The sequence below is a fragment of the Neofelis nebulosa genome, chromosome 3 (genome assembly GCF_028018385.1).
Source record: "Neofelis nebulosa isolate mNeoNeb1 chromosome 3, mNeoNeb1.pri, whole genome shotgun sequence".
In the NCBI taxonomy this organism is placed as follows: Eukaryota; Metazoa; Chordata; class Mammalia; order Carnivora; family Felidae; genus Neofelis; species Neofelis nebulosa.
Genome location: NC_080784.1, coordinates 35875097 through 35900261, shown reverse-complemented (window position 1 = coordinate 35900261; position 25165 = coordinate 35875097). Strand labels below are relative to the sequence as shown.

Sequence of the window (25165 nt, the reverse complement as noted above, 5' to 3'; positions counted from 1 at the left end):
CCTGGAGGGCTGTCACAGAGATGCCCCTCCATTACCCTTTAACCTGCTTCCAGAGGTATCCAACTGGCCTCTCCAAGCCCTCCCTAGATTATTCCTTATCTCTCCTAAAATTCTAGAATTTTCTTTGGCTGAACTGGTTCCAGAGGTATCCAACTGGCCTCTCCAAGCCCTCCCTAGATTATTCCTTATCTCTCCTAAAATTCTAGAATTTTCTTTGGCTGAACTGGTCCCAAGATTGTGACTGACCGTTTAAGGAAGCTGAAAGTGGGAATCTCTGCCTCTTACTATGTTTCCAATTCCTCCCTCCTCGCTCCGCCCCCAAATATTTCCCTCTTCCGTTCTAAGCCTTTGTGGCCATCAGCTGATATTTTGCTGAATCCAATTTGGGTTAGGAGCTTCTTCAGGAAGAAGGATGGCTAATAAAACATAGGTCTTCCATGCTAGGAGCCCTTATTAGATATCATTGCTGGATGAACCTGACCCAACCCTTGTACATGAGAAAACAGATTCAGAGACAGGAGGGAACTAACGTCGCATAGCTATGTGAGGACAGAATCCAGGCCTCCTAGTGGACAACGGACTGCTCTTTTCAAATTACCAAAACCAGTTCAGAATGCGCAGCATGGGATGGACCATGAACCTAGTTCTTGTCCCTCAAGGAGCCTCTTGATTCCCTGGGGTGGCCTCTGTCTTGGCCTCCAGGCTGAGTGTCTCAGCCCAGTGGGCCTGAACAGAAGGAGCCACACTCCTACCCTGAGTAGATCCTCTGTTTTGGGCTGACTGACCTGGGCACTACTTTGGGTAACTTACAGCTATTTATTACTTCTCTCACAGTCTTCCCCTGGGCTGCCCCATTCACTTCTGTCCAGCCCAGCCAGGAGCCCGGAGGGAACACAGAGCAATGGCTACCCAAAGACAAGGCCAGTACAAGCTGTGGAAGACCTCTCTGGACAGCATGTGAGTAGCCACTGGGTGGTGTCAAGTCCCTCCTCATCAGGTTCCCCACCCAAACATCCGTTCATCCATCAAGCATTTATTGAGTTCCTATTACATACTAGTTGCCAGACCAGCAAGAAGGAAGCTCTTGAACAAGCATGGTCCCTTCTCTAAACAGTTCTCAGTACTGTGAGGGAGAGAGAGAGAGACCCAATGATAGAACATTGTGATTGGTATTATTAGGGGAGCACAGAAGAAGGGGAGGGAAACTTGCAGACTTTTAGGGAGTATTCATGGTAGGCTTTCTGGAAGAAGTGACATCTAGGCTGAGGCTTGAAGGATGAGTAAGCATTATCCAGGTGGAGGGATGGGAAGGAGAACAGTGTTCAGGCTGAGAGAACTGTTTGAGCAAAGGTGCAGAAGGGTTCTGTCTCTTGTGAGTACCTGGTGGTGCCCCCTGAGCCCTGGGCAAGGAGGCTGAGAGACTCTAGACTTTCCAGATTTGGCTCATTCACCCTGACCAGCTCTGCATGTTGAGATGCCTCTGCTGTTGCTCTCAGCTGGTCCCAAACACAGGGTGGCAATGCTATGTGGCCCAGACTGCACACTGCTGGGGAGGGGGGCAGACTTTTATGTCAGAAGACCTGTGGGGTGGGCTTTGCAGAGGGTTGAGTGTTCCAGGAGAGGGTAGAGAGAAGAGAGACCAGTAGCCTACAAACCGTAGAAAGGCTGGAGCTGCCTGTGAAACAAATGGAACGTGCAGGGTGGAGGAGGACGCACCAAGCGGGGTCTGCAGAGCTTGGGCTGGCACTGAAGAGGCGCCTTCAGAGCCACAGAGAGAGGAGGGCTTGTGGCGTTGGCTGAGAGCCTGCTGCATGGGTACCTTCTTGAGAACCAAGAAGGAGAGTGTTCTCCCCAGACTGGGCCTCCTGCTCACCAGCTTCAGAAAATGGCAGCTCGTGATGTCCTTGAGGAGGGTGGTTATGGGGCTAGTTGGAGCGGGTGCCTTGTGGGGAGGGGACAGGCTCAAGGGGTTTACCTCACTGGGAAGGAGGAGTCACAAGAGGGCTTTGGTGAGGGAAGGGATGTTGGAGGAGGCTCTGACTGAGAATGCCGGAGAGGTGATGCTATCAGGAAGGACTCTCATTTAAAGAAAAGCTGAGAAAGAAGATTGTGTGCAAAAAGCAAGACAGGGAATTAAGTTGTCCCTCAGCGGGAGACCCTGGCTCTTCCTGAGGCAGTTTGCCAAATGGGAACAGGGGGTGCAATTTCATTTGGCCAGCCTTACACCTTTGAACCCCCACAGGGTAGCCCGGTTGGGCAGGGGGGTTCGCAAGCTCAGCTGGCTCTTTTCCCAAAGAGGGAGGAGGCATTGGCTCCATAAAGGCAGGCCTAGGCGCCCATGGTTTTGGGCAGAGGGCAGTTCTGTTTTCCTTCTGTGTTGTGTGAAACATGAAGCCAACAGGCTGGCGCTCTGGAGCTGGGTGGGGGCAAGCGGGTGTCAGTGGGAGAGGCCATGGCCTCTGTGGCACCCACACAGAGATGTCATGCTAGGCTGTTCTCTGGAGCAGGGACCTCTAGCACACAGAAGATGGGTTGAGGCTCTTCAACGCCAAACATGTGGGAAGAACACACCTGTACATGGGAGGCACAGGCTTTAGCTGCACGGTGGTGATCAAGGGAGGAAGGCCCTCAAGTGCCAGGAAAACTCTCAAGCCAGAGTAGGGCCTGTATGGAAATGCTGTGTTCCTCTCCCCAGGGGCAAGGGGTGTAGGCCTGGGTTTAAGGGACAAGGAAAATATGTCAAGTTCCCCTTCCCTAACCGGCATCCCTTCCAGGGCTAAGATGCGTCTCAGAGTTCTTTGTCAGCCTCCCGGAGGAAAGGGGAAAACCCCGTGGGAGTCCAGAGAGGTATTGCCCCTTGCCAGGTAGAGGGAGGAGACCGCCACCGGTGCTGAGCCGAGACCCTCCCAGCCGCCTGCCTCCGGGCGGGGGAAGGGAGGGAGGGCAGGGGGGAGAGAGAGGCCCCCGCGGGGCGGGGCCGGGGGCGGGGCCGCAGGGCACCCAATCCCCTTCTTTCCCCGCCCCCTCCCCGCCCCCAGGCCCCTTTCCACCAACCGAGCTCCGCGGTGGGCGGAGCCTGTCACGGCCGTCGCCCTGGGTGCGATTTTTTTCCCCCTGCTCTTCCTCCCTTTCTTTTTTTTTTTTTTTTTTCCTTTCCTTTTTTTGTGAATGAAAAAAGGAGGTCGTGAGCGGTCCCCGGGACTGCAGCGCTAGGCGTCTTCGCGGCCGCGCCTTCGGAGCGGGCCAGGCGCGTAGCGGCGGCGGCCTCGCCCCTCTCCTCAACTGCGCGTCGCTTCCAGCCTCCGCAGCCAGAGGACCCGAGGCGGCGGCGCGGCCCAGCCGCCCGAGGTCTGAGCGGCCGCGCACAGCCCACTCCGGCGTGCCTCCATGACATTGGGCGCCCGGGGCGCGGGGAGATGCTGATCCGGAAGAGGCAATGGCTGCAGTGCCGCGCGCGCGGCCGCTCCCGGCCCGCCGTCCGGCCTGGGCTGCTCTGTCAGAGTTTCTGATCTAGCGCGACCCGGGCCCGGAGCTTGTAGCAGCAGCAGCAGCAGCAGCAGCAGCAGCAGCAGCAGCAGCAGCGCGGCGGCGCCGGCATCGTCCTAACTTGCACGCGCGGAGTGACCCCCAGACATTTCACTAAAATGAGCGTGCTTAGCAGGAAGAGATGTGTTCCTTACACTAGAAATTACCCCGTCACATGTAGTGGTGTAAGTAAATGATTAATTTCTGTTATGGCCGGGTTGCAAGCTACCTGGAAACGCGCCGCTTCGCCCTCCTGTGCCCTCCTGGCCCTATCTGCTTCCCTTCTGACATTCCCTCCGCTCCCCTTCTCCCCTTCGGTATAGCTTTGGCTGTTGGGGTCTCGGGGGGCGTGGGACTAACCTTTTCCGGGCTTTTCTAGGGAAAGGCGGATGACTTGATTGCCTTGGCGTGTCGTGGCCTTCTCCTCTCCCCATTTTTAAAATAAATTATTTTTATTTCGTGTGTGTGTGCAGGGCAGCGTGTCAGGAAAAAAGGTCCAGAGTGGTGGAAATGTTTCTGTTAAAAACCAATGGAATTTGGATGTTTTGCTCGCCGTTCCGGACATGTTTCTTTCAACCCAACTCCATTGCAGTCTGTGCATCAGAGTTCTGGCAAACTATGGGAGAGATGCTTAGCGTTGTTTGTTGATGTCTGAGAAGGCTTTTTCATGTGTTTAGGTTTGCATTTTTTGTTAATACGATCATTCAAGATCCCTTTGAGTCTTGCTGCCCATTGGATCTGCAGGAGGGATTCATCTCCCCACCTTTCCCAATATTACAATGTCAGCAACCCACTGGCAGCCTCTTTTAATTCCAAGGCCACCCTCTCTGGTCTTCTCTTCCCGATTCTCCCTTCCTATCCATCCTCCTCGATTTTTACCTTCATTTTCAGGATATTCCTCCCTTTTGCATTTTGTAAGATGCAGGATGTGGGATATTGGTTGCTAGGAGACAAGCCAGGCTCCCAGGGAGATTCTGTCGTTTCCTTGACAACCAGACTAGGGCAGCTACAGATGAACAAGCCTCCTATCAGCTGTGGGAGGGAAAGGGGGGCTTTTCTGGGTTCTGCAAAGAGTGTGTGTAGGGGTGTGGGGGTGGGACTGGGAGCCGCTGAGGGTTGTAGCTAATCTGAGCACACCTTGCCTTTTGGCCTGGCCTGAGTACAAAGATCTAGGAGAACAGTGGATAGGAGGCTGTTTGTGGAGAGAGGGACAGGGATCATGGGACAGGGTGGGGAGGGAGTATCTATGTGATTCTGGGATCACTGAAGGAGAGGAATGAATTGGGGGTTGTGATACCCAGGGCTGGATGGCAAGGAAGCCATAGTTTATGGTGGTTAGTCTAGAGGCTTGGAAAGAATGAGGATGTGGAAAAGTCTAGAGTCATTGAAGGAGAGTGCCAGGGAAACGGAAATTGAGAAGCTCATTGAATGGGTTGTATCATCATACATCAGCAATGGTACAGTAAAGTAGCAATATTCTAGAGCAAAAAAATTACATTACTGGTGGCTTTGGCATGCTGTCTCCAGTGCAGGATCCGCCTTTAAGACGGGCCTGATTCGACTAAGAGTTTTGTCTGCTGGCTTAATTGGGCCAGTCTGTATCTTAAAAAGAGATAGAATTACATATATAGATATGTAATCTAGCATTATATAATACCAGATTACATAAGAAGACAAATACCTCCTTTCTGCCCAGACTCTCTTGGCACGAATTCACCACGATTTGGGAAACTTTCTTCCAAAGCCCTCATACCCATTTTCCAGAAGGGCAGACTGATGCCTAGAGAAGTGAAGTGATTTGCCCTTTCCTAGGTATGAAGTTTCCTAGAAATGAAGTCCCGCAGTCAGGACAGGGGTGGAGTGGGTGAGAATGGTAAAAATAAGGAGGAAGTCCAAGGACAAGCAGGGGAAGGCTGCAGAGCAGCTGAAGAAGGGATGAGGAGAGGCTGTCCAGCCTGAGTAGCACCCAGCAGGTCTGCTGTCTAAACTCACAACAGTGTTCCTCTCCTACTTGTTGGTTGGCTGTCCCCTACTTAACCCTCGAGGTGCATGAGGTGTGCAGGGGTATTTTAATCACAAACTCTCTGATTTTGAACTTGCATTGCTCTGCTGGTGTTCTGGCATCCTCCTCGCCTTCCAGATGCTCCTGAATTGAAGAACTGACGCCCCTCTTCCATGCCTCCCCATCCCCCCTTCTGCTTACACACCCACATGCCATTAGAACCTAAATGTGAGAAGGAAGTTCTATGGGCTAGTGGGTTTTAGTCTCCTACAGCTAATCGTATTTGTATTTGGGATTCGGTCAGTTTTGTTCTTCAATTTATAGAACAGAAACTACAGCCCGGATGATTCCTTCCCAGTTGTCTGACTTGAGACCAGGAACCATCAAAGTGGGGTTCCTGGTCCTCAGCTCAGGAGAGAGCAGGGTGGAGGCAAGGTGGTGGTTAGAATAACGGCTGCCCCTGAGGAGGGTGAGGTGGGTAGAGGAGGCAGGAGGAATCCTGCTCTGGAGAGTGGGGAGGGACTGCATGGAGACCCCTTGTTGTTTAGAGTCCAGTTCCTGTAAAATTCCAAGAAGGAGGGGGTGCTTGTCTCATTGAAAAGTCCTTGCTGCACTTTTTGCTTAGGTTGCTGAGATGTATCTACTCGCGCAAATCCCAGTTGCCATCGTTACTTGGATATTTCAGTTCTGCATTCCTGCAGGCTGGCATCCAGTTACAGCCCGGCAGGAATGGAGCTGCTTTGTTGCTGCTGGTGGCCTTGCTCTCTTGCTGGATGGCTCAGCAGTGAGGGCACCTGGACTGCCTCCAGGACTCTTATGAGCTCAGCCTTCCTTGGCCTAGGAAGGAGTCCAGTGTGCTCCAGCCCCTGGCTGACTTCGTGCACCCAGGGACTGTGAGCAGGAGCAGGCCAGTGACCTAGGTGAAACTGAGTTTCCTAATAATGCCTGCCTTGCCCAACCCCATCCCCCTCCCCTCTCCCCTTTCAGGAGAGTAGATACCACTGGGTGACTGCCACCCAAAGCCCCCTAAGCCCTCAAGCTGAGGGGCCCTTCCTGGTGACAGCTTTTAAACACTGATATGACACTTCGACTACCAAAGGGCATTCTGTTTGTTAATTTGAGCCATCCCTCTCTGTGGGTGGATAAGCCCTCCCTCTGTGCCCAACACAGAAGGAAACCGAGGCAAGCATTTGCTTGGACATTCCGGTCCAAGTCTCTGGTCCTCTGCGTCTCCCAGCAGTCCCATCACCCATGCAGCCAACTGAGCGAGCACCCTTCCAGGAGCGCCAGCTGTCTGGGGGCTTCCAGCCTGAGAGCCCTCCTCCCTAGGAATGGGGAGTGTGGAAGGGGGCTATCTCCCTCTCCCTGAGGCTGCCTACAGGTGCTTACAGGGCACACCTGAGTACGGGTGGCCAGGCCCCCTGACCATGGAGTATACTGTCACAGGCCCATGTTTATCCCCTCTGCCATCTCAAAACTGAGCCTGCAGCCGCGCGAGCCATCCAGGCAACATGACAGGCCCAGAGGAGGGGAGGGGAGGCCCACGGGCTGCCCAGGTGCATCCAGGAGCCTCTCCAACCCAGAGGGACTGGGAAGAAAAACTCTGGCATCTCCCTGAAAGAGGCTGAGGACTAGCGTTGAAGGGGAGCCACAGACAAGCCAGGGTTTGAAAATCTGCCGCCAGGGAGGGAGACAGGCAAAAGTGGAGGCCAGGAGAGCTGCCACCCAGCTTTGACAAGTCCATTAAATTTTAAAGTGGCCCTACCCTCAGGCATGCTGGGAAGGGGTGGGGACCTGGCCAGGACGCTGCTTCTCTCAGCTGTTTGTTGTTCTGCTGCCTAGAGGAGGAGAGCGGATGATGAGTGCGCTTCCCAGGCGGACTCTCCTCTTCCTGGGAGAGTGGGGACAGGCCCGAGGCAGGTTCTGCCTAGGGTTCTCTCACAGGCCTCCCCCAGCCAGGAGCCCAGCGGGAGGATGGTGGCAACAGGAGGCAGACCAGTGGTTCATGTGGTGGAACCACTCCTCTCGGCCTGAATGGGCCCCCCCGTTTCTTAGGCCCCACAGAACTATTGCCCAGATGGCTGCCTGCTCCTTTCTCTCCCTCTCTGCTCAAATGCTGGCAGAGGGGCCGGTCCCGGCCGAGGAGAGCCGCTGGCCCTGGCCCTCAGGGGGCTGGTGTGTGGAGCCACCTTGACCACTATGCTCCTGTTCCTCAGGTCCCAATTAATGGATTCTGACATGGATTACGAAAGGCCAAACGTCGAGACCATCAAGTGCGTTGTGGTGGGAGACAACGCGGTGGGCAAGACCAGGCTCATCTGTGCCCGGGCCTGCAATGCCACGCTCACCCAGTACCAGCTGCTTGCCACCCATGTGCCCACGGTTTGGGCCATCGACCAGTATCGGGTGTGCCAGGAGGTAAGGCGGCAAGGCCACTCGGCTGGGGGTCCCACCCTGCGTATCTGGGCTTCTTCCCAAACCACGGCTCAGTGTCTCCAAACTCGGCCGGGCCTGTGCTCAGCTCACGGAGGCCCCCGGGGATGGGGTGGAGGCAGCTGAAGAGGAAGGAGCCCCTGGAGAAAGGTCTGAGGTGAGCCCACCCCAGCGGAGGGATCCTTAACCATCTGGGGTTTGCGTGGCCGGGCTGGTGCCTAAGACCCAAGCTTTGCCTGGGACGCAGCATCTTGTATAATCACAGCCCCCAGTAATGGGGAGCATCGAGGGGAGGGAGGCGTTGGAGAGCTGAGGGCAGAGAGGAAGAGAGAAGCTGTCGGCCAAGACCAAAATCAGAGGCTTGTTATTTGCGGATAAAGCTGGGAACGGGACAAGCCCCTGAGCTCCCTTCCACACCATGACAGTTGGCCCTCTTAGAGTCCCTTCCCGGCTGGCCGGCTTAGAGGCTGCTCTTGCCATTGAGTCTGCAGGGGTGGCCCTGGATATAGTTAGTGCTGGGCAGGACACACAGACAGAGGTATTAGCTCTGTCCCTCCACCCCCATGCTATCTGGGACCCTCAGGTTTGAGTTGGCACCAGCCTGAGCTGATGGTGGGCGCCCCTAGAACTATTGCCCTCGATTCCCACTCCTCTCCCCTGGCCCACCCCACAGGTGCTGGAACGCTCCAGAGATGTGGTAGATGATGTCAGCGTCTCCCTCCGCCTCTGGGACACCTTTGGAGACCACCACAAAGACCGCCGCTTTGCTTATGGGAGGTAGGTAAGGCCTCTGGTTGCCTGCAGGAAGCCAAGTGGGTAGGTCTTCTCTGCTTTCCCAAGGAGGGAGCAACACTGGGAAATTTAACCTGGGAGGAGGGAGCAGAGAAAACATCATGGCAAACCCTCATAGGGGAGGCAGCCCGGGGTGGTGGAAGGAGCTGGGTTTGGAGTCAGGAGGCCAGGTTAGACTCTGAGCCCTGCTACCTATCAGCTCTGTGACTATGAGCAATTAGGGGAACTGTTCTAAGTGATTTTCTCAGCCATGGTTTGTGAAATGGTAATTTCTAAACTGTAAGATAGCTGTGAGGTCAAAACGAGGGTTTTTGAAAGCTCTAAAATGCTAAATTAGAAGTGCTATCATCATGCATTCTGTGTAAAGTCATGTGAGCAGACACATATGACAGATGTGGGACTGTAGCATAGCGGTGGGGTGGGTATGTGTGTTCTCCCTTTTCCCAGGAGCAGGTAACCTACCACTAGCTTTCTCTGCCCATAACCTTACTCTGCCGCCCCCAGATCCGATGTGGTGGTTCTGTGCTTCTCCATTGCCAACCCCAATTCCCTCCACCATGTCAAGACCATGTGGTACCCAGAAATCAAGCACTTCTGCCCCCGAGCACCTGTCATCTTGGTGGGCTGCCAGCTGGACCTGCGCTATGCTGACCTGGAGGCTGTCAATAGGGCCAGGCGACCCTTGGCTAGGTGAGGGGTGTGGACGCCCAGGGAGGGGGAGGAGGAAGACAGAGGGAGGGGGTGCATCTCCATGGCTCCCTGTTCAGCTCTGATGGAATCCACTCAGCCTCACACCTTACCCTCCGTTTGAAGCAAGCCATATAGGGGGCCAGAAAGAGTTCCCATTCATTTATTCATTCATTCATCCATCCATTCATTTATTCATTCATCTCTTATACCTTGTGTGGGTAATACTGGGCTAAGCACTATGGGAGAGACGGTGAAAAAGAGGTAGTCTTTGCATGAAAAGGGCTTATGATCATGCTGAGAGATGAACTCGATGTTTGAACATGTTAAAAACCAATGTGGAACACTGCATGCTCATTGCCAGAAGTTTCTGGCAGCGGGTGGGACGGGGGCTCTGGCAGAAATACGGAAGTCTTTCAGCAAGAAGAGGGGATTGGAAGGGGACTTGAAGGACTAGTAAGATTTGACTAGACAGTGGAGGAAAGGGCAGGAGTGGGGCAGAGACAGATCTTGAGCAGAGAATCTCCAGCACCCTGGAGAACAGGCAGGCTCTGGAGAGCTGCCTCTCCCTGCCCCGCCCCTCCTTCTCTTCCCCCACCAACATGTTTAGTTTTCCTTCTTGAACCTCCCAGGCCCATCAAGCCCAATGAGATCCTTCCCCCAGAGAAGGGTCGGGAGGTAGCCAAGGAGCTGGGCATCCCCTACTACGAGACCAGCGTTGTGGCCCAGTTCGGCATCAAGGACGTCTTTGACAACGCCATCCGCGCCGCACTCATCTCCCGCCGGCACCTGCAGTTCTGGAAATCCCACCTCCGCAATGTGCAGCGGCCTCTGCTGCAGGCGCCCTTCTTGCCTCCCAAGCCGCCTCCCCCCATCATCGTGGTGCCAGATCCCCCCTCCAGCAGCGAGGAGTGCCCCGCCCACCTCCTGGAGGACCCGCTGTGCGCGGATGTCATACTGGTGCTGCAGGAGCGGGTGCGCATCTTTGCCCACAAGATCTACCTCTCCACCTCCTCCTCCAAGTTCTACGACCTGTTCCTCATGGACCTGAGTGAGGGGGAGCTGGGGGGCCCCTCGGGGCCAGGGGGCCCCCGCCCAGAGGACCACCGGGGTCACCCTGATCACCACTACCACCATCACCACCACCACCACCACCATGGCCGGGACTTCTTGCTTCGGGCGGCCAGCTTTGACGTATGCGAGAGCGTGGAGGAGGGCGGGGGCTCGGGTCCTGCTGGGCTCCGCGCCTCAACCAGCGATGGGATCTTGCGGGGCAACGGAACAGGGTATCTGCCAGGGAGGGGTCGAGTACTGTCTTCCTGGAGCCGAGCTTTTGTGAGCATCCAGGAAGAGATGGCTGAAGATCCTCTGACCTACAAATCCCGGCTGATGGTGGTGGTAAAAATGGACAACTCCATCCAGCCGGGGCCCTTCCGGGCTGTTCTCAAGTACCTGTACACCGGGGAGCTGGATGAGAACGAGCGGGACCTCATGCACATCGCCCACATTGCTGAACTGCTTGAGGTCTTTGATTTGCGCATGATGGTGGCCAACATTCTCAACAATGAGGCCTTCATGAACCAAGAGATCACTAAGGCCTTCCATGTCCGTCGGACCAACCGGGTTAAGGAGTGCTTGGCAAAGGGCACCTTCTCAGGTACGGATTGTGCTTAGGAACTGACTGCCAGAAGGCAGGGAAGTTCCCTCCAGTTTGCCTTCTCAAGAGTCCAGGTTGGTCTGATTAGCATTCTGAGTCATTCATCTCAGCTGCTGATGTCCTGGAGATGTGGTGGCTCTGCTCCTGAAGCCTAGTCCCCCAAGCCTGAGACCTTGCTCACGTAGCACTCCACAGCTGTGGCTTCGGAAGGAAGTGGGTTGTCTGGGCACGGTGGCAGTCTTTGGGGTTGGTTGTCCCACATTCTTTCACCACATCCTCACGTGATGCCTCTTCTCCTCCTGGACAGATGTGACTTTCATCCTGGATGATGGCACCATCAGCGCCCATAAGCCCCTGTTGATTTCCAGCTGTGACTGGATGGCTGCCATGTTTGGGGGGCCATTTGTGGAGAGTTCCACCAGGGAGGTAAGGCCAGGATGGGACTGGGTGGGAGGGAGAGCCAGACCTACACACTTCGCACCTGAGGCAGCTGCTATTTATTGGTACTTTCTTCGGTACCGACTGTGTGCTTGCTAACTGCTGAGTGACCAATTCCAGAGACGTTTATGATGAGATGGTTCTCATAGCCAAGGATTTTACGATATATTAGGGAATTATAGTAACATCTTCACTATATGGTTTAGGAGGCACTTTTGATACATTATCTCCTGTATCACCTCACGCATATGGCATAGTGTTCCCACTTTATAGGGAAAGTGAGGCCCTTGAGGAGTTCAGCGTCTGGTACAAAGTTACGTAAGTAGAAAGGAGAGGTTCGGACTTCGAGACTTCCACTTCCTTGGCTCTATACATTGTATTTTGCTTTCTCCCTAACACATGCGAACCAACTGGAAAAAGTTCTGTGTGTCCTAAAATGAATCCATTATTTTTTTTTAAGGGTTATTTTTTTATTTTTGAGAGAGAAGAGGGAGAGAGCATGCGTGTGAGAGAGCAGGGGAGGGGCAGAGAGAGAGGGGGACAGAGAAACTGAAGCAGGCTCCTTCTTGACAGCAGAGAGCCCATGTGGGGCTTGAACTCACAAACGGTGAGATCATGACCTGAGCCAAAGTTGGACGCATAACCAACTCAGCCACCCAGGCGCCCCTTCTCTATTTTCTTTAAGTACCGTTAATTGTCCATCACTCAGCCTCGCAGTTAACAAGGTACAAGTTTGTGCGACCGCACGAGGTTCGGAGTATCCACACAGTTTTCTCGACTGGTCTGGGATTTCTTTCAAGTGTGGGGACCGGGTCTTGCACTTGCACCAAATCGTCCCCACCCCACCCCACCCCCCATCCACACTGGTCCCTCAGTAGAGCTCACCAAACACTTGAGCGAAAGACTGCACTAGGACTAACACAGCATAGCGTCCTATGACACAGAATAGGAATTTCTTAACATTTCTGGGAAGGAAGCCCTTCCGGAAGGCTAAGTGGAGGGATTGAGATGTGAGTTGGTCTCTGAACCTTGAAGCGTGAGTGGGATTGGCTTCTGTGAGTGTGAGACCAGGCGCTCCCCGGAGCCCCAGGGGCGGCCAGCCCTGCGCACTTCTGGGTACCATAGAAGCAGCTTCAAAGCTCCAGACGATTCGCACGCCGCCTGGGGAGACTTGTGCCTGATGAGAAAGCAGTTTTTGTTGCAGCACTGCTCTGAAGAGATCCCAGAGGCCCAAAGCAGCCTCTTCAGGCAGCCAGAGAGAAGCCGATCCCCCTCGCACTGCCCTCTGCAAGGCCAGGAGGGGCTGGGGTGTGGGTTCAGGTGAAAGGAAGGATTCCTTCAAACACCTTCCAAGCCAGCATGGCTTTGGGAGCATGCCAGTGAGAATCTAGGTCCCATTAAAAGCTTTCAGAGCCCTGCTCACTGGTGCTGTCAGCACATGGGCTCCATGCAAGGTTTTGCTCTGGGATGCAGGCCTTTGAGGGCTTCCCGAGTCGGCACAGGGGCAGCGGCGGGATGGCTGGCCAGCCTGGGGGATCCCGGCCCGTGTGGGCCAGGGCCTTTTGAGTTTCTCAGACCTGAGTTCCTCCTTCCCAAAAGCTGGACCTCACTGAGGCCCTCTGTCTTCCTTCCCCCTGCAGGTGGTGTTTCCTTACACGAGCAAGAGCTGCATGAGGGCAGTGCTGGAATACCTCTATACGGGCATGTTCACCTCCAGTCCCGACCTGGACGACATGAAGCTCATCATCTTGGCCAACCGCCTCTGCCTGCCACACTTGGTTGCCCTCACAGGTACACGAGGATCTCCCTGGGGGAGAAGCCAGGGAAACCCCCAGAAGTCATTATTTCTTCTCTCGCCTGTCTCCTCCCAAGGGACAGGCTGCTAGCACCAAGGGAATGTGTTTACACCCAGTGAAATATGTCGATGCGTCTTGGGGTTTGGAGAGGACACAGATGTAAAGAAGTGAGAGAGACGTGCTTGGTGGTGTCACATTGTAGGCTCTCCGCGAAGGGTTTTGGGCCCAATCGTCTTGTCTCCGGCAGATGACAGCGCCTGGTATTCTCCCAGCTGGGTCTCACTCTGGCAAGCTCAAGTCAAGAGGAATAGAATGCAGTTCCTCACTCCCCATCCCTTCTTGGGTCCTTCTCCTCCTCCTCTGCCTTCTTTCTTTTCTCTTCTCTTCCTTCTTCTCTTCCTCCTCCTTCTCTTCCACCTTCGCTTTCTGGTTCTTCTTCCAGAAACAGACAATAAACATTGACCTGCCTAGTTCCTTGAAAGACCATGAGAGCTCAGCTTTTAGAAAAGGCCAAATGCAGAGGTCCTCGGGGTGGAGCAGGGCCTGAGGCAACAGGGACACTGAGCAGCAGGCTGTTGGGGGCCAAGGGGCTGCAGGACAGGAATGGTCCAGATGAAGGGGGTCTGGGGCCAGTGATGCAAGCAGGCAGAAGGCTCCCGTTGAGGTTGGAATTGGCATTTGTGCTGTGTTGGTGTTGGTGTTGGTGCCTGTGCTTGTGTTGATATCGGGGTTCATGTTCTTGGGCAGGTCAGGGGGCAGAGAGCAGGGCCTAAGATATTGAGCTGAGACTAAGGGAAGGACCTAGCATTAGAGCTGCTGGGGCACTGTACAGGTGATGAAGACTGGGACTTACAGATGAGGGAAACAGCAAAACCATGATGAGAAATTAGTTATAAATAAGATGGGGCTTGGTCGTAGGAAGAAGGAAGAAGTCGCCGATCAGAATTGGAATGTTAGGGGCGCCTGGATGGCTCAGTCGGTTAAGCGTCCGACTTCGGCTCAGGTCATGATCTCGCAGTTCGTGAGTTCGAGCCCCACATCGGGCTCTGTGCTGACAGTTCAGAGCCTGGAGCCTGCTTCAGATTCTGTGTCTCCCTCTCTCTCTGCCCCTCCCCTGCTCATGGTCTGTCTCTCTCTGTCTCTCAGTGATAAATAAACGTTAAAAAAAAAAAAAAATTGGAATGTTAGTTGGGAGCCTAGTTGGAGACACAGAGGGCTTTAGGGTGGGGAGCAAGAGAGAGGCTTCTAAAGATCACAGCTGAAACAGTAAGTCCACCAGGACTGTCTGTGAAAAGAGGTGTGGTCTTCACAGAGCACAGACAGCTCCTGAACTCTTGGACCGAGTAATTCAACTTTTTTGAAAGACTATCTCCAAAGAAATGACCCAAAGGCAAAATATGTATAAAGATATTTCTGTAAGTTTGCCTTATCATGGTGGGCAATCAGAAACAAGTGAGCCATCAAAAATATTACACTGCACTGTCACATGGAAAGGCTTGTAGAAAATACCGTTGAATGACTCGTCCTGGGAAATGGCCCATAAACACTACAAAACATACAAGCATGTGTTGTGTCTGTACCTTGTCACGGATTAGCAGCAAGTGTTGAGCGTGGTACAGTTGGTGATGCTTTATGTTTCATGAGGTATGCTTTCTATGAAGTTATTAATTCAAGCTTAAAACTTCTTATTGTTCAGTATAACACAAATACATGAACTATATGTTTAGCTTCATGAATTATTATAGACTCAAATGACCCATATCAGGAGCTAGGCCCTTGCCAGCCACAGCAGAAGCCCCCTGCCTGTCCACCCGAGTGCCAGGTCCTTCTCCCTCCTCAGGAGTAACACTTTACCTATTAGTCTTTTGTAGGGTATTTTTTATGGCCTCACTGCCTTACTCTTCATAGTTTTATCTTCTAAGTGTGCACCCTTAAACACTATAGCATGGTCTTATTTTTTATATGCCTTTTAAGTTTCTTCTAATCTAAAGGTTCCTTGTCCATGATTTTTTTCCCCCTTGCAACTTATCTATTGGGAAAAGCCCACTGATGTTCTAGAAAATCTAGATTTCACTGATTGGTCATTGGTTCTAGAGGCTAGATCAGATTCGTATTCAATTTTCTTTTGCTAAAACTACTTCATAGGTTGTTTTTGTTTTGTTTGTTTGTTAAGATTTTATTTTTAAGTAATCTCTACACCCAATGTGGCGTTCGAACTCACAACCCCAAGATCAAGAGTCACATGCTCCACTGACTGAGCCAGCCAGGTGCCCCATTTCTGTTTCTCATCAAGAAGCTTTCTCTCTTTTTGCGATGTTAGCAGCCACTGAGTGTCAATGGGTCCGCTGATTTATTAGGTGGTGTGAAATGGTAATATTCCAATTCAGGCATTCCTTCTTTATCTGTTGGAATCCTTCTAAAAGGAGAGAAGCTTCCCTCCTACTTTTTGTTTACCGAGTAGTATGGTTTCATACAGGAGGGGCAGGTGTATGCTTGACTGTTTCCTCTTCACTGACCAGATTTCAAGATACATATGGTTCCCATCACCTTTGGAGAGTGCCCCGTTAGTTTTTATTTTTAAGGATTACTACCAACTTTTAGATTTGAATGTACTTGATCGGTTTCAAATAATTGCAGTTACTTTATTAACGCTAAAGTACTGCACCGCACCTTTTGCCAGCAGGGATCTCTTCAAGTTGGCATCGGAGTGAGCTTTCTGGTTATGCGGAATGACAAGATGTTCCAGGTTCGTTTTGTACATTTCCTGCCCTGGACCTGGAATCAGCCATTTCTCTAAGAAGTCTGCTTCTTATAGGAAATGGTATTTCCAGACTATAATCTGTGCATGAGGGATGCCCATTACCAATGTATCATTTCGAGCTCTTGTTTCTAGGTTTTTTCCATGGACTGAGCTGGGAAGTATATTTTAAAGATACCTCATGAGTCTATACTGATACAGTTAAACTTCAGGATTAAGAGTGTTTACTTTTTCAATGTAAATGTGTTAACATAAAATGTAAGGTTAGTACACAATTTGTTCTAAAATCTAAATTAATACAAACACTTAGGTTTAATTCATAGTTCTACTTTGTAGTTCTTGGCAAAAGAGAGAACTCTGAGACTTACTGCCGTCTCCCGTCCGTATCAACGGCTGGTTCCACTGGGGGCTTTTACCCTACATATATCAGACTACTGGGTGCGACATACGTAGTTTGAACAATTCTCTTACATGATCCTGACATCCACCTTCACTCCCCATCCCCACTGCACTGGGAAAGTCTTGCTGTAATCCCAATTTCCTCACGGGTGGGAGCAGACTTAAATTGGCTATGGCCTTTCTCGGCCCGTTGGGACTTCCACCTGGCCTCATCTCTCTTTGCCCTGCAGTGGGGTCCCTGCCGGAGGGTATAAATGAGTACATATCCACTCATGTGGTTCTTCGGCTAATTCCTGGCTATGTGTGTCACAGAGCAGTACACAGTGACCGGGCTGATGGAAGCAACTCAGATGATGGTGGACATTGATGGAGATGTCCTTGTGTTCCTAGAACTGGCTCAGGTATGACGGCTGGGGAAGGGATCTCTCCAACATTCTTGACTCTGGGCTCTGTATGCTCATTGGCAGCGACTGGGGAAGCCTGGGAGGTGGTGGGCAGGAAGGGAGCCCATTTTTAGACTTGGTTCCCTGATTCGGCAGAGCCCGTCTCATCCTTCCTGCCAGAGGATATACTCTGACATGCCGAGAGGAGAGACTGGCCATGGCGGGAAGGGCCTGAGGCATCATGCAACCATAAGGCAGGGGAAGGAAGCCCAGTCTCGCGTGTAGACATGGTTTCAGCCTGCCTTCGGTCATTGAGGACCCTTCCTCTAATATTAGCTGCCCACCTCCTCATCCCCAAACAAACAAGTGAAATCTCCCACTTCGGCCCTCTGAGTGTAGGAATTCTACCACCAGAAGTTAGTTGATGAAGTTGGAGTTGCGGCTCTGAGGCATTTAGACGCAGCTGGGAAGGTCAGCTCTCTAAGCCTGGGTGTCTACACCTTAGTGTAGACTGCTTTGGTCCCTGATGGGAGGAGGGGGGCATCTCTGGGGTGGGATCTAAGGAGGACGGACACGGTAGGAAGGCACCACACACAGCTGTGGATGTCCTGGACGCTGGGGGCAGGACAGAGGTGACGTGATGGTGGTGGTGGTGCCAAAGAGCAAAGTAAATGTTTTCTTACACTTTTGCGTGGGTTTGCCTCTCGAGATGGGCCCTTTACAACTGCAGGGCCATTGCCTGTCTACACTAAAGCTGTGGCTCTGAAGACAGCACTAGGTGTCTGTGCAGACCCTGCCCTGGGGTTCCAGCATAGATGCTCTCCTATTTGTCCCCAGTTCCACTGTGCGTACCAGTTGGCCGACTGGTGTCTTCACCACATCTGCACCAATTACAACAACGTGTGCCGCAAGTTCCCGCGAGACATGAAGGCCATGTCCCCAGGTGAGCATCTCCCGCAGGACCTTTGCTCCACCCGTCTGCTGAAGGGGCTTCAACCTGGGTCCAGATCTCTGACTCGACCCGAGGGCATCTGACGGCTGCCAAAGATCCTTGGGCTAAACTTGACCTTGCGGGTGGGGAGCAGCCTGCAAAGGTGTATCCAGCCAAGCAGAGGGAAGCCCAGGCAAAGGGCAGGGCAGCTGGGGATGTCGAGCGATTCACTTAACTTCTCTGGGCTTCTGTTTCTCACGAGTACAAAGAGGGTGTTGGACTTTTGGTGTTTTTCAGACTTGGGTTTTTTTTGTGTGTTTTTTAGTTGTTTTGGTATTTTGGTATTTCAGACTTGATTTTTTTTTTTTCCAGAGTTGGTATTTTTCAGACAAGACTCCACAATAAGAAATGCATTTTATGTTGGGAACTGGTACACATATAAAAAACTATACAAATTGTTTTTAAATGCTGCTCATGACCCACCACGTTGATTTCACAACTTAGAAAGGGCACAGCTTGGACAACACAGGTCCTGGTATCCTCTGAGGTCCCTGCGGTCCTACCTCTGCTTAATGAATGTCTCAAAGTCCTGGCGCCCGAAAGGAATTGCCCGAGCCCCGGGGAGAGATGTTTTGGCCTCCCCAGGTTCCTGCCAGCCATTTCTTCAGGTCTCCACTGGGCACCCTCCATGCTGTGGTGCCCTCCTCCCTGCTGCCAGGCTGTCCCTGCACCCTCCCGTCCTCCTACCCTTGGTCTCTCCTTTGCACCCTTGTGGCATTTTCTGTGTAGGGCACAGCTCCAGCCACATCACTGCCCTGGTCTAAACCTTGCATGCCCCCTCACGCCTTCCAGGATCAGTCCGAACCCCTCAGCCTAGACTTTCCTTTAAAGGCTCACCCCCTTTGTACTCCTGCAGCCCTCCTTTCCGATGCTTCCCTCAGAACCCAGCTCCACCAACTACCTGTGCCATGCCCAGCGCCCTGCTGCCTTCCTCCCTCCTCGTGCTCCGTCCCAGCCTAGTTCATTGCCAGGGCATGTGAAGCCCATCTGGGTGTGCCCTCTGCCTTTAAAGTGCAGCATAGTAGAAGGACCTTTTCCCAACGCTGTCGGCCCCACTGCTGGCATTGACTTTCTTCAGGAAGCCCTGCACCTGCACCGGGGGCTCTGAAGGCAGGGCTGATACCCGGATGGGGGCCGCTGCAAGTCCCCATGGTAGTGTGGGGGCCACCGCGGGCATCCCTTGGACACCCTCCACGCCCCAGCCCTCCTCTCTCCCCTTCTCCTGCCCTCTAACTACGGCCCTACTGTTCTGCTCCAGAAAACCAGGAGTATTTTGAGAAGCACCGGTGGCCGCCCGTCTGGTACCTAAAGGAAGAAGATCACTACCAGCGGGCACGGAAGGAACGTGAGAAGGAGGACTATCTCCACCTGAAACGGCAGCCCAAGCGGCGGTGGCTGTTCTGGAACAGTCCGTCCTCACCGTCCTCTTCTGCGGCCTCCTCGTCGTCCCCATCTTCCTCCTCGGCTGTGGTCTGAGACGCTGCCACCCTCTCCCGATCCCGCTGCTGTTCTCCCCACTTGCCTTCGCCCCTCTGCTCTTCTGCATCGTCCCCTCCACCTCCCAGGGACAAGGGGACCCGCGTAACCAGGACCCTAAGGGCAGGGCTGTTCTCACCAGCCAAGATAGCTCAGCAAGAGAGGAGGGGGGCCTTGTGGATCAGGACAGGGACCCCTGCGGGGGTCCCCAGTTCCAAAGCAGGGCAGGAGGTGGACGATTGCTGGGAGATGGGGAGCAGGGAAGGAATGGAGAGCTCTGGCATCTGACTCTGGGTTGGAGAACGCTGGCACCCGAGCGAAACTCTCCCGGCCATGAGGCTATGTGTCTTGGTCTGCGGAGGCGGCCCCCTCCCAGGACGCAGCAGCGCGCAGGGAAGGTCCTGTCTCTCTTGGCCACTTTTTTCCATCAATGGACCTGAGGGTTGCAGATGTTTTGTGGGCATTTCCACACGGCGCCTACTCAGATCCTCACTGGAGAAGTCAGGGTAGAAATTAAGCCTTCAGCCCAACCCCAGGCTTCCACATCCTGGGGTGCGGCTGCCGAGGCCGCAGGTGGAAGGCTTGCACTCTGCAACCATCCCACCCTCCCTAGGTGATAGGCGTCTGGGCCTGATAAAGGATGGCAGAGACTGTTCAGAGCTTCAGGCCTCGGAGCCGTGCCTCTTGGTGCAGTGGGAAACTTCTCCCTCCCCCATCCCTCCCCACTCAGATCCTGAGGTGGGAACCAAAGGAAACAGCTGGGACAGGGGGAGAGGAGAACATGGGTGGTGGGGTCTGGGCGCAGCAACCCCAGGCTCTCCTGGGCTCCTCCTCCTGCCTCTGGTTAGCATGGCTTCTTAGCACAGTGGGGCCAAATTAGCAAAAAAAAAAAAAACAAAAAAAAACCCCCAAACAACAACAAAATCACCACCAACCAAAACACTTTAGCCTCTCTATTCCCTCAAAGAAAGAAAAATACAAGAAGATCCTGTATAGCTTACGCACAGGGGCCTCCATGTTTGATGACATAGAAGTTTAGGTTGTAGAATTGATTCAGTGCCTGTCAGGCAAGGACTTGTCACCGGCTGTGACTGAGGATGCCCTGGCCCTGCAGGCTTGCTCAGAGGACAGCAGAAGTTCTGACTTAACATGCTGGGATTGAGGCTTCAGGGGCAGGGACGGGGTGGTCTCAGGGCTCAAACGTGGCATTGGACCCGTACTTTGCCCATCTTGAGAGTCAGTTATCCCCCTTGACTTCAGAGTGACTTCACAGGATGTGAATGTGTTGGGGGTCAAAGGTCAGGGGAAAGGACACCAACTTGGAGAATAGGAGTCCCTGTAATGAAGGAGCACAGGACATAACCTCACTTAGCGGTGGTTTGGGGTAAAAGGGAAGGAGGGGGCAAAGCAAGGGCAGTCCCAGGAAGAGAGGGACAAGACTGGAGGATTGTGGGGGTTAAGACAGCAGCTTGCAGCTCCATGGGGAAAAGCTGGGCCACAACTGACGTCTCCCTGTTTCGTGATCCTGACCCATATTTCACCCCCCACACCATTTTTAGACTTAAAAGTCAGAGTCCCACTGATGATGGGTGGAACCCTGGGGTGCGCTCCACCAGCAAGGTCTGGGATCTGGGATCAAGCAAACCCAGAAACCGAGGAAAAGTCTGCAACAGCTTTGTGGTGCCAAGACCTAGAGATCTGATGGTAAGTCATCAGGAGAAAGAGCAGGACGTGGCAGGTCTGGAGTGGCCGTGACCTCTGTTGTCTGAGCTACAGACTTCTCCAGAGCTGTGGCTGCCTCCCCTTCTCTAGGCTGGCTGGCTGGCAAGCAAGACCTGTGCTCCTGCCTGCTGAGTTCTCACCCTTGGCTTCAGGGCGAGGTTGACTTGATGAGCCAACGAGCAGGGGCAGGAGGGAGTGTGCAAGGGGGGTGCAACTCTGCACCTTGGCTCTTGGAGAAGGGAGCCAGAGGTGGGGCCCGGGGCCTCCCAGGAACTCTTGATGAGAGGGAGGACAGAGACCTCACGTCCAAGGGGAGGGGAAATGGGTGTCTGCGAGCTTGCAGGACTGAGCAGTGTGGCCCACTGATGAGGATGCAGGAAGGCCAAGGGGAGGGAAAGTCAGGGTGGCCCAGGAGGTGCAGGAAGCCCACAGCAGAGGAGCCACAGGACCACCCCAGCAACCAGGGTGGGCTCACCCCTCAGGGACCCGCTGCCTCTTCCTAGCTGCTCTGTGGGAACCCAGCAGGCCCAGGGGCAAGCCAGAGATGCCACCTGGGGAGGCTTGGGGGAGCCAGGCCAGGGCTAGTGTCCTCCCAGGGGGAAGGGAGGGAGGAGGGGCTTAATTCCAGTCCCCCGGGAGACAGGAAGGGCAAGCCACAAGAACACACACCCCTGTACTTGTGTCACTCAAAGCTGCTTTAGTGGAGACTGGGATGGTGGGGGAGAAAAAACACACACACCTCTTTTTATATAAGGTTTCATATTTAATTTGGTCATGAATTCATAAATACATGAGTATTTTGTACCTAATGGCCTTCCTCGTATTGTTTGATATTGTCCAACAACCTCTTCAAAGGTGGCACCTTCCACTGGAGAGAAGCACGAAAGAACACCAATCACTAATGAAACACATATCAAGTGCCTATTGAGCGCCAAGTGCCATTTGGACTGGATCGGCTTCGTCCTCTGACGCAGCTTACCTTAAATGAGTAAGCATGACAAACACTGATGAGGCTAATCCTTTGGATGGGCGCTCAAGTCCTCTTGGGAAAGGGACAGGTGAGCTGAACCTTGACTGACAAAACTTCCTGGCTCCTTCTGAAGATACAGTGCCCCACACAGAAGGGACAGCAGAGGCAGGAAACACTCGCCTCTTCCAGGAAAGGGAAGGGACAGGGCGGGGCCTCCGGAAGGAAGTGGGAGAGAGACAAACAGCAAGGCCGTGAGGGTTGTGCCCCCACAGAACTCTACTAGAACACCGAGACCCTGAAAGTGCCCAGACGTTCAGGCGATTCCAGTTTGGGTCCAGCCATACCAGTCTGGGGACACACAGACCTTTGAGATGGAAAAAACCAAGAGCCCCGAGCATGACCTCTATAACATTATCCCGCCATGACTGGAATATAGATATGCTGGAAGGACTGGAGAAGGAAAATGGGGCTGAAGGGTTACTCCTGTGACGTGCAGTGACATGACATAGAACCTATTTGCCGCTCAGATCTAACCCATCCCCCACCCCCACCCCATCCATAGGTGAGAAGGAGGCCCACGCCTGACTGCCCTCAGTGTGTTTGGGAGCACCCAAACACGGGGCTGCACGTGGATACCACTTCCCCTCACTCTCCTTACTTGGAAACATCTGCCTAGAAATAACATAAATACTCATACAGCCACAAAATTATCATGTCAAAAAGAGTGGGCACTTTAGAAGTTTCTGGTCGTCTAATCCTGGAAAGCGCTAACTGGGTATGAGGGAGCACCGAACCCACCAGTGCCACCCCTAGAAGTGGGCTTTTTCCATCTTCCCCCTTTGTATTCCTCATTTCATGGTGTCCTCCTCCCATTCAGGTGACTTGGGTAATCCAACTAATGAGTACATTTCAGAAGGTTCTTCATGCTCATATAAATCTATACAAAAATATAAAAATGGAAGATACACATCTTGTAGCCTTAATAGTTACACATAAGTAAATGTACACATCTGACATGACTGCATCTTATAATAAATGCAAGTAAAACATGTGACGCTGTTAGGAGGACAAAGTGCCACGAATTGAAAAGAATGCCACCCGGGGCGCCTGGGTGGCTCAGTTGGTTAAGCGGCCGACTTCGGCTCAGGTCACGATCTCGAGGTCCGTGAGTTCGAGCCCGGCGTCGGGCTCTGTGCTGACGGTCAGAGCCTGGAGCCTGTTTCGGATTCTGTGTCTCCCTCTCTCTGACCCTCCCCCGTTCATGATCTGTCTCTCTCTGTCTCAAAAATAAACGTTAAAAAAAAAAGAAAAAAGAAAAGAAAAGAATGCCACCCTAAAACAACTCGCAGTGCACACGCAAACTTGAGCGGGCATTCCTTGGAGATACTGCAGGTTTGCTTCCAGACCACCCCGATAAAGCGACGATCACAATAAAGTTAGTCAAATGAATTATTTGGTTTCCCAGTGCATCCAAAGTTATGTCTACACTATACTGTAGTCTATTAACTGTGCAATAGCATTATGTCCAAAACAATGTATTCATTAAAAAATACCTTATTGCTAAAAAATGCTAACCATCATCCACGCTTCCAGCGAGTCATAATCTTTTTGCCGGTGGAGGGTCTTGTCCCTATGTCGGTGGCTGCCGACTGATCAGGGCGGTGGTTGCTGAAGGTCGGGGTGGCTGCGGCAATTCCTGAAAATAATACAATGAAATTTGCCGTGTTGATCGAGTCTTCCGATTTCCCTGCAGCCCGCGATGCTGTTTCATAGCACTTTACTCACAACAAAACTTCTTTCAAAATTGGAGTCAAGCCTCTCAAACCCTGCCGCTGCTCTATCGACTGAGTTTATGTCATGTTCTGACCCCTCTGTTGTCATTTCAAGCATCTTCACAGCATCTCCACCAGGAGTAGCTCCCACCTCAAGAAACCATAGTCTTTGCTCATCCAGAAGGAGCAACTCCTCATCCGTTCAAGTCTGCTCACGAGACGGCGGCAATTCAGTGCCATATCCAGGCTCCTCTTCCAGTCCCGGTTCTCTCACTGTTCCCCCTGACACACACCCACAGACACCTCCGCCACCACAGTCCGGAAGCCCTCACGGTCCTCCATGGGGGCTGCGATCAAATTCTTCCAAACTTCTGTTCATGTTGCTATTTTGACCCCTTCCCGTGAGTCACGAATGATCTTAATGGCACCTAGAATGGTGACTCCTTTCCAGAAGGTTTCAATTTACTTTGCCCAGATCCATCAGAGGAATCCCTGTCTGCGGCAGCCATAGCCTTACAACATGCATTTCTTAAATAATAAGACTTGAAAGTTGAAATGACTCCTTGACCCATGGGCTGCAGAATGGATGCTGTGTGAGCAAGCACAGAAACCACATTCACCTCGTCGTCCATCTCCATCAGCGCTCACGGGTGACCCGTGCACTGTCAGCGAGCAGTGGACTTAAAACACTCAGTGAGCAGAAGTGTGGTCATTCAGGCTTTGTTGTTCCATGTACAGAGCACAGGCAGAGTGGATGGATTTAGCATCATCCTTATGGGCCCTCGGCCTTCCAGAATAGTAAATGAGCCCTGGCTTCCCTTGAAGTCACCAGCTGCCTGTCCTTTGAAGCTTCGAAGCCAGGCATTGACTTTGCCTCTGTAGCTGTGAAAGTCCTAGGTGGCATCTTCTTCCAACAGAGGCTGCTTCACTACGTTGTAAACCTGTGGTTCAGTGTCGCCGTCCTCATGAATTATCTGAGCCGGATCTTCTGGAGAACCCGCGGCAGCTTCCACATCAGCTCCTGCTGCTTCACCTTGCACCTTGATGTCACGGAGACAGCTTCTGTCCTCAGACCTCGTCAACCAACCTCTGCCAGCCTCAGACTTTTCTCCTGCAGCTTCCTCACCTCTCTCAGCCTTCACGGAATTGAAGAGAGTCAGGGCGTGCTGGATTAGGCTTTGGTTTAACAGGATGTTGTGGCTAGTTTGATCTTCTATGCAGGCCACCCGCATTTTCTCAGTAACAACAACAGGGCTGCTTCGCTTTCTTATCATTCGTGTGTTCACCGGAAAGCACTTTTAATTTCCTTCAAGAACTTTTCCTTCCCATTCACAACCTGGCTAACTGCTCGGTGCGAGAGGCCC

The 25165-nt window shown here is 52.8% G+C and overlaps 1 protein-coding gene and 1 long non-coding RNA gene across 3 annotated transcripts; one reads left to right on the top strand and one right to left on the bottom strand.

The window, feature by feature from the left end:
* The first annotated feature begins 834 nt into the window (after positions 1-834).
* On the top strand, positions 835-21868 carry RHOBTB2 (Rho related BTB domain containing 2). 2 transcript variants are annotated; one of them, XM_058720324.1, is made up of 10 exons: positions 835-957; positions 7744-7945; positions 8634-8737; positions 9257-9442; positions 10072-11096; positions 11404-11522; positions 13175-13325; positions 16800-16888; positions 17708-17813; positions 19120-21868. In XM_058720324.1, exons 1-10 carry the CDS (start codon positions 902-904, stop codon positions 19335-19337), a joined length of 2256 nt encoding a protein of 751 aa, XP_058576307.1. In that variant the 5' UTR covers positions 835-901; the 3' UTR covers positions 19338-21868. The 2 variants fall into 2 exon arrangements, with proteins under 2 accessions (XP_058576307.1, XP_058576308.1); XM_058720325.1 differs by lacking the exon at positions 835-957 and adding an exon at positions 3130-3710.
* LOC131506601 (uncharacterized) lies at positions 21800-23334 on the bottom strand. Its single transcript, XR_009259062.1, has 2 exons — positions 22039-23334; positions 21800-21927 (listed from the first exon to the last, which is right to left on the bottom strand). It is a non-coding gene; the product is annotated as an uncharacterized LOC131506601 (long non-coding RNA).
* Positions 23335-25165: the final 1831 nt, after the last annotated feature.

Excerpts from the sequence above, each read along its gene's own strand:
- RHOBTB2 (XM_058720324.1), top strand. The coding sequence starts at position 902 with ATGGCTACCCAAAGACAAGGCCAGTACAAGCTGTGGAAGACCTCTCTG. Across the intron at positions 13,326-16,799 it reads ACACTTGGTTGCCCTCACAG|AGCAGTACACAGTGACCGGG; the intron begins GTACACGAGGAT and ends TGTGTGTCACAG. Across the intron at positions 16,889-17,707 it reads TGTTCCTAGAACTGGCTCAG|TTCCACTGTGCGTACCAGTT; the intron begins GTATGACGGCTG and ends ATTTGTCCCCAG.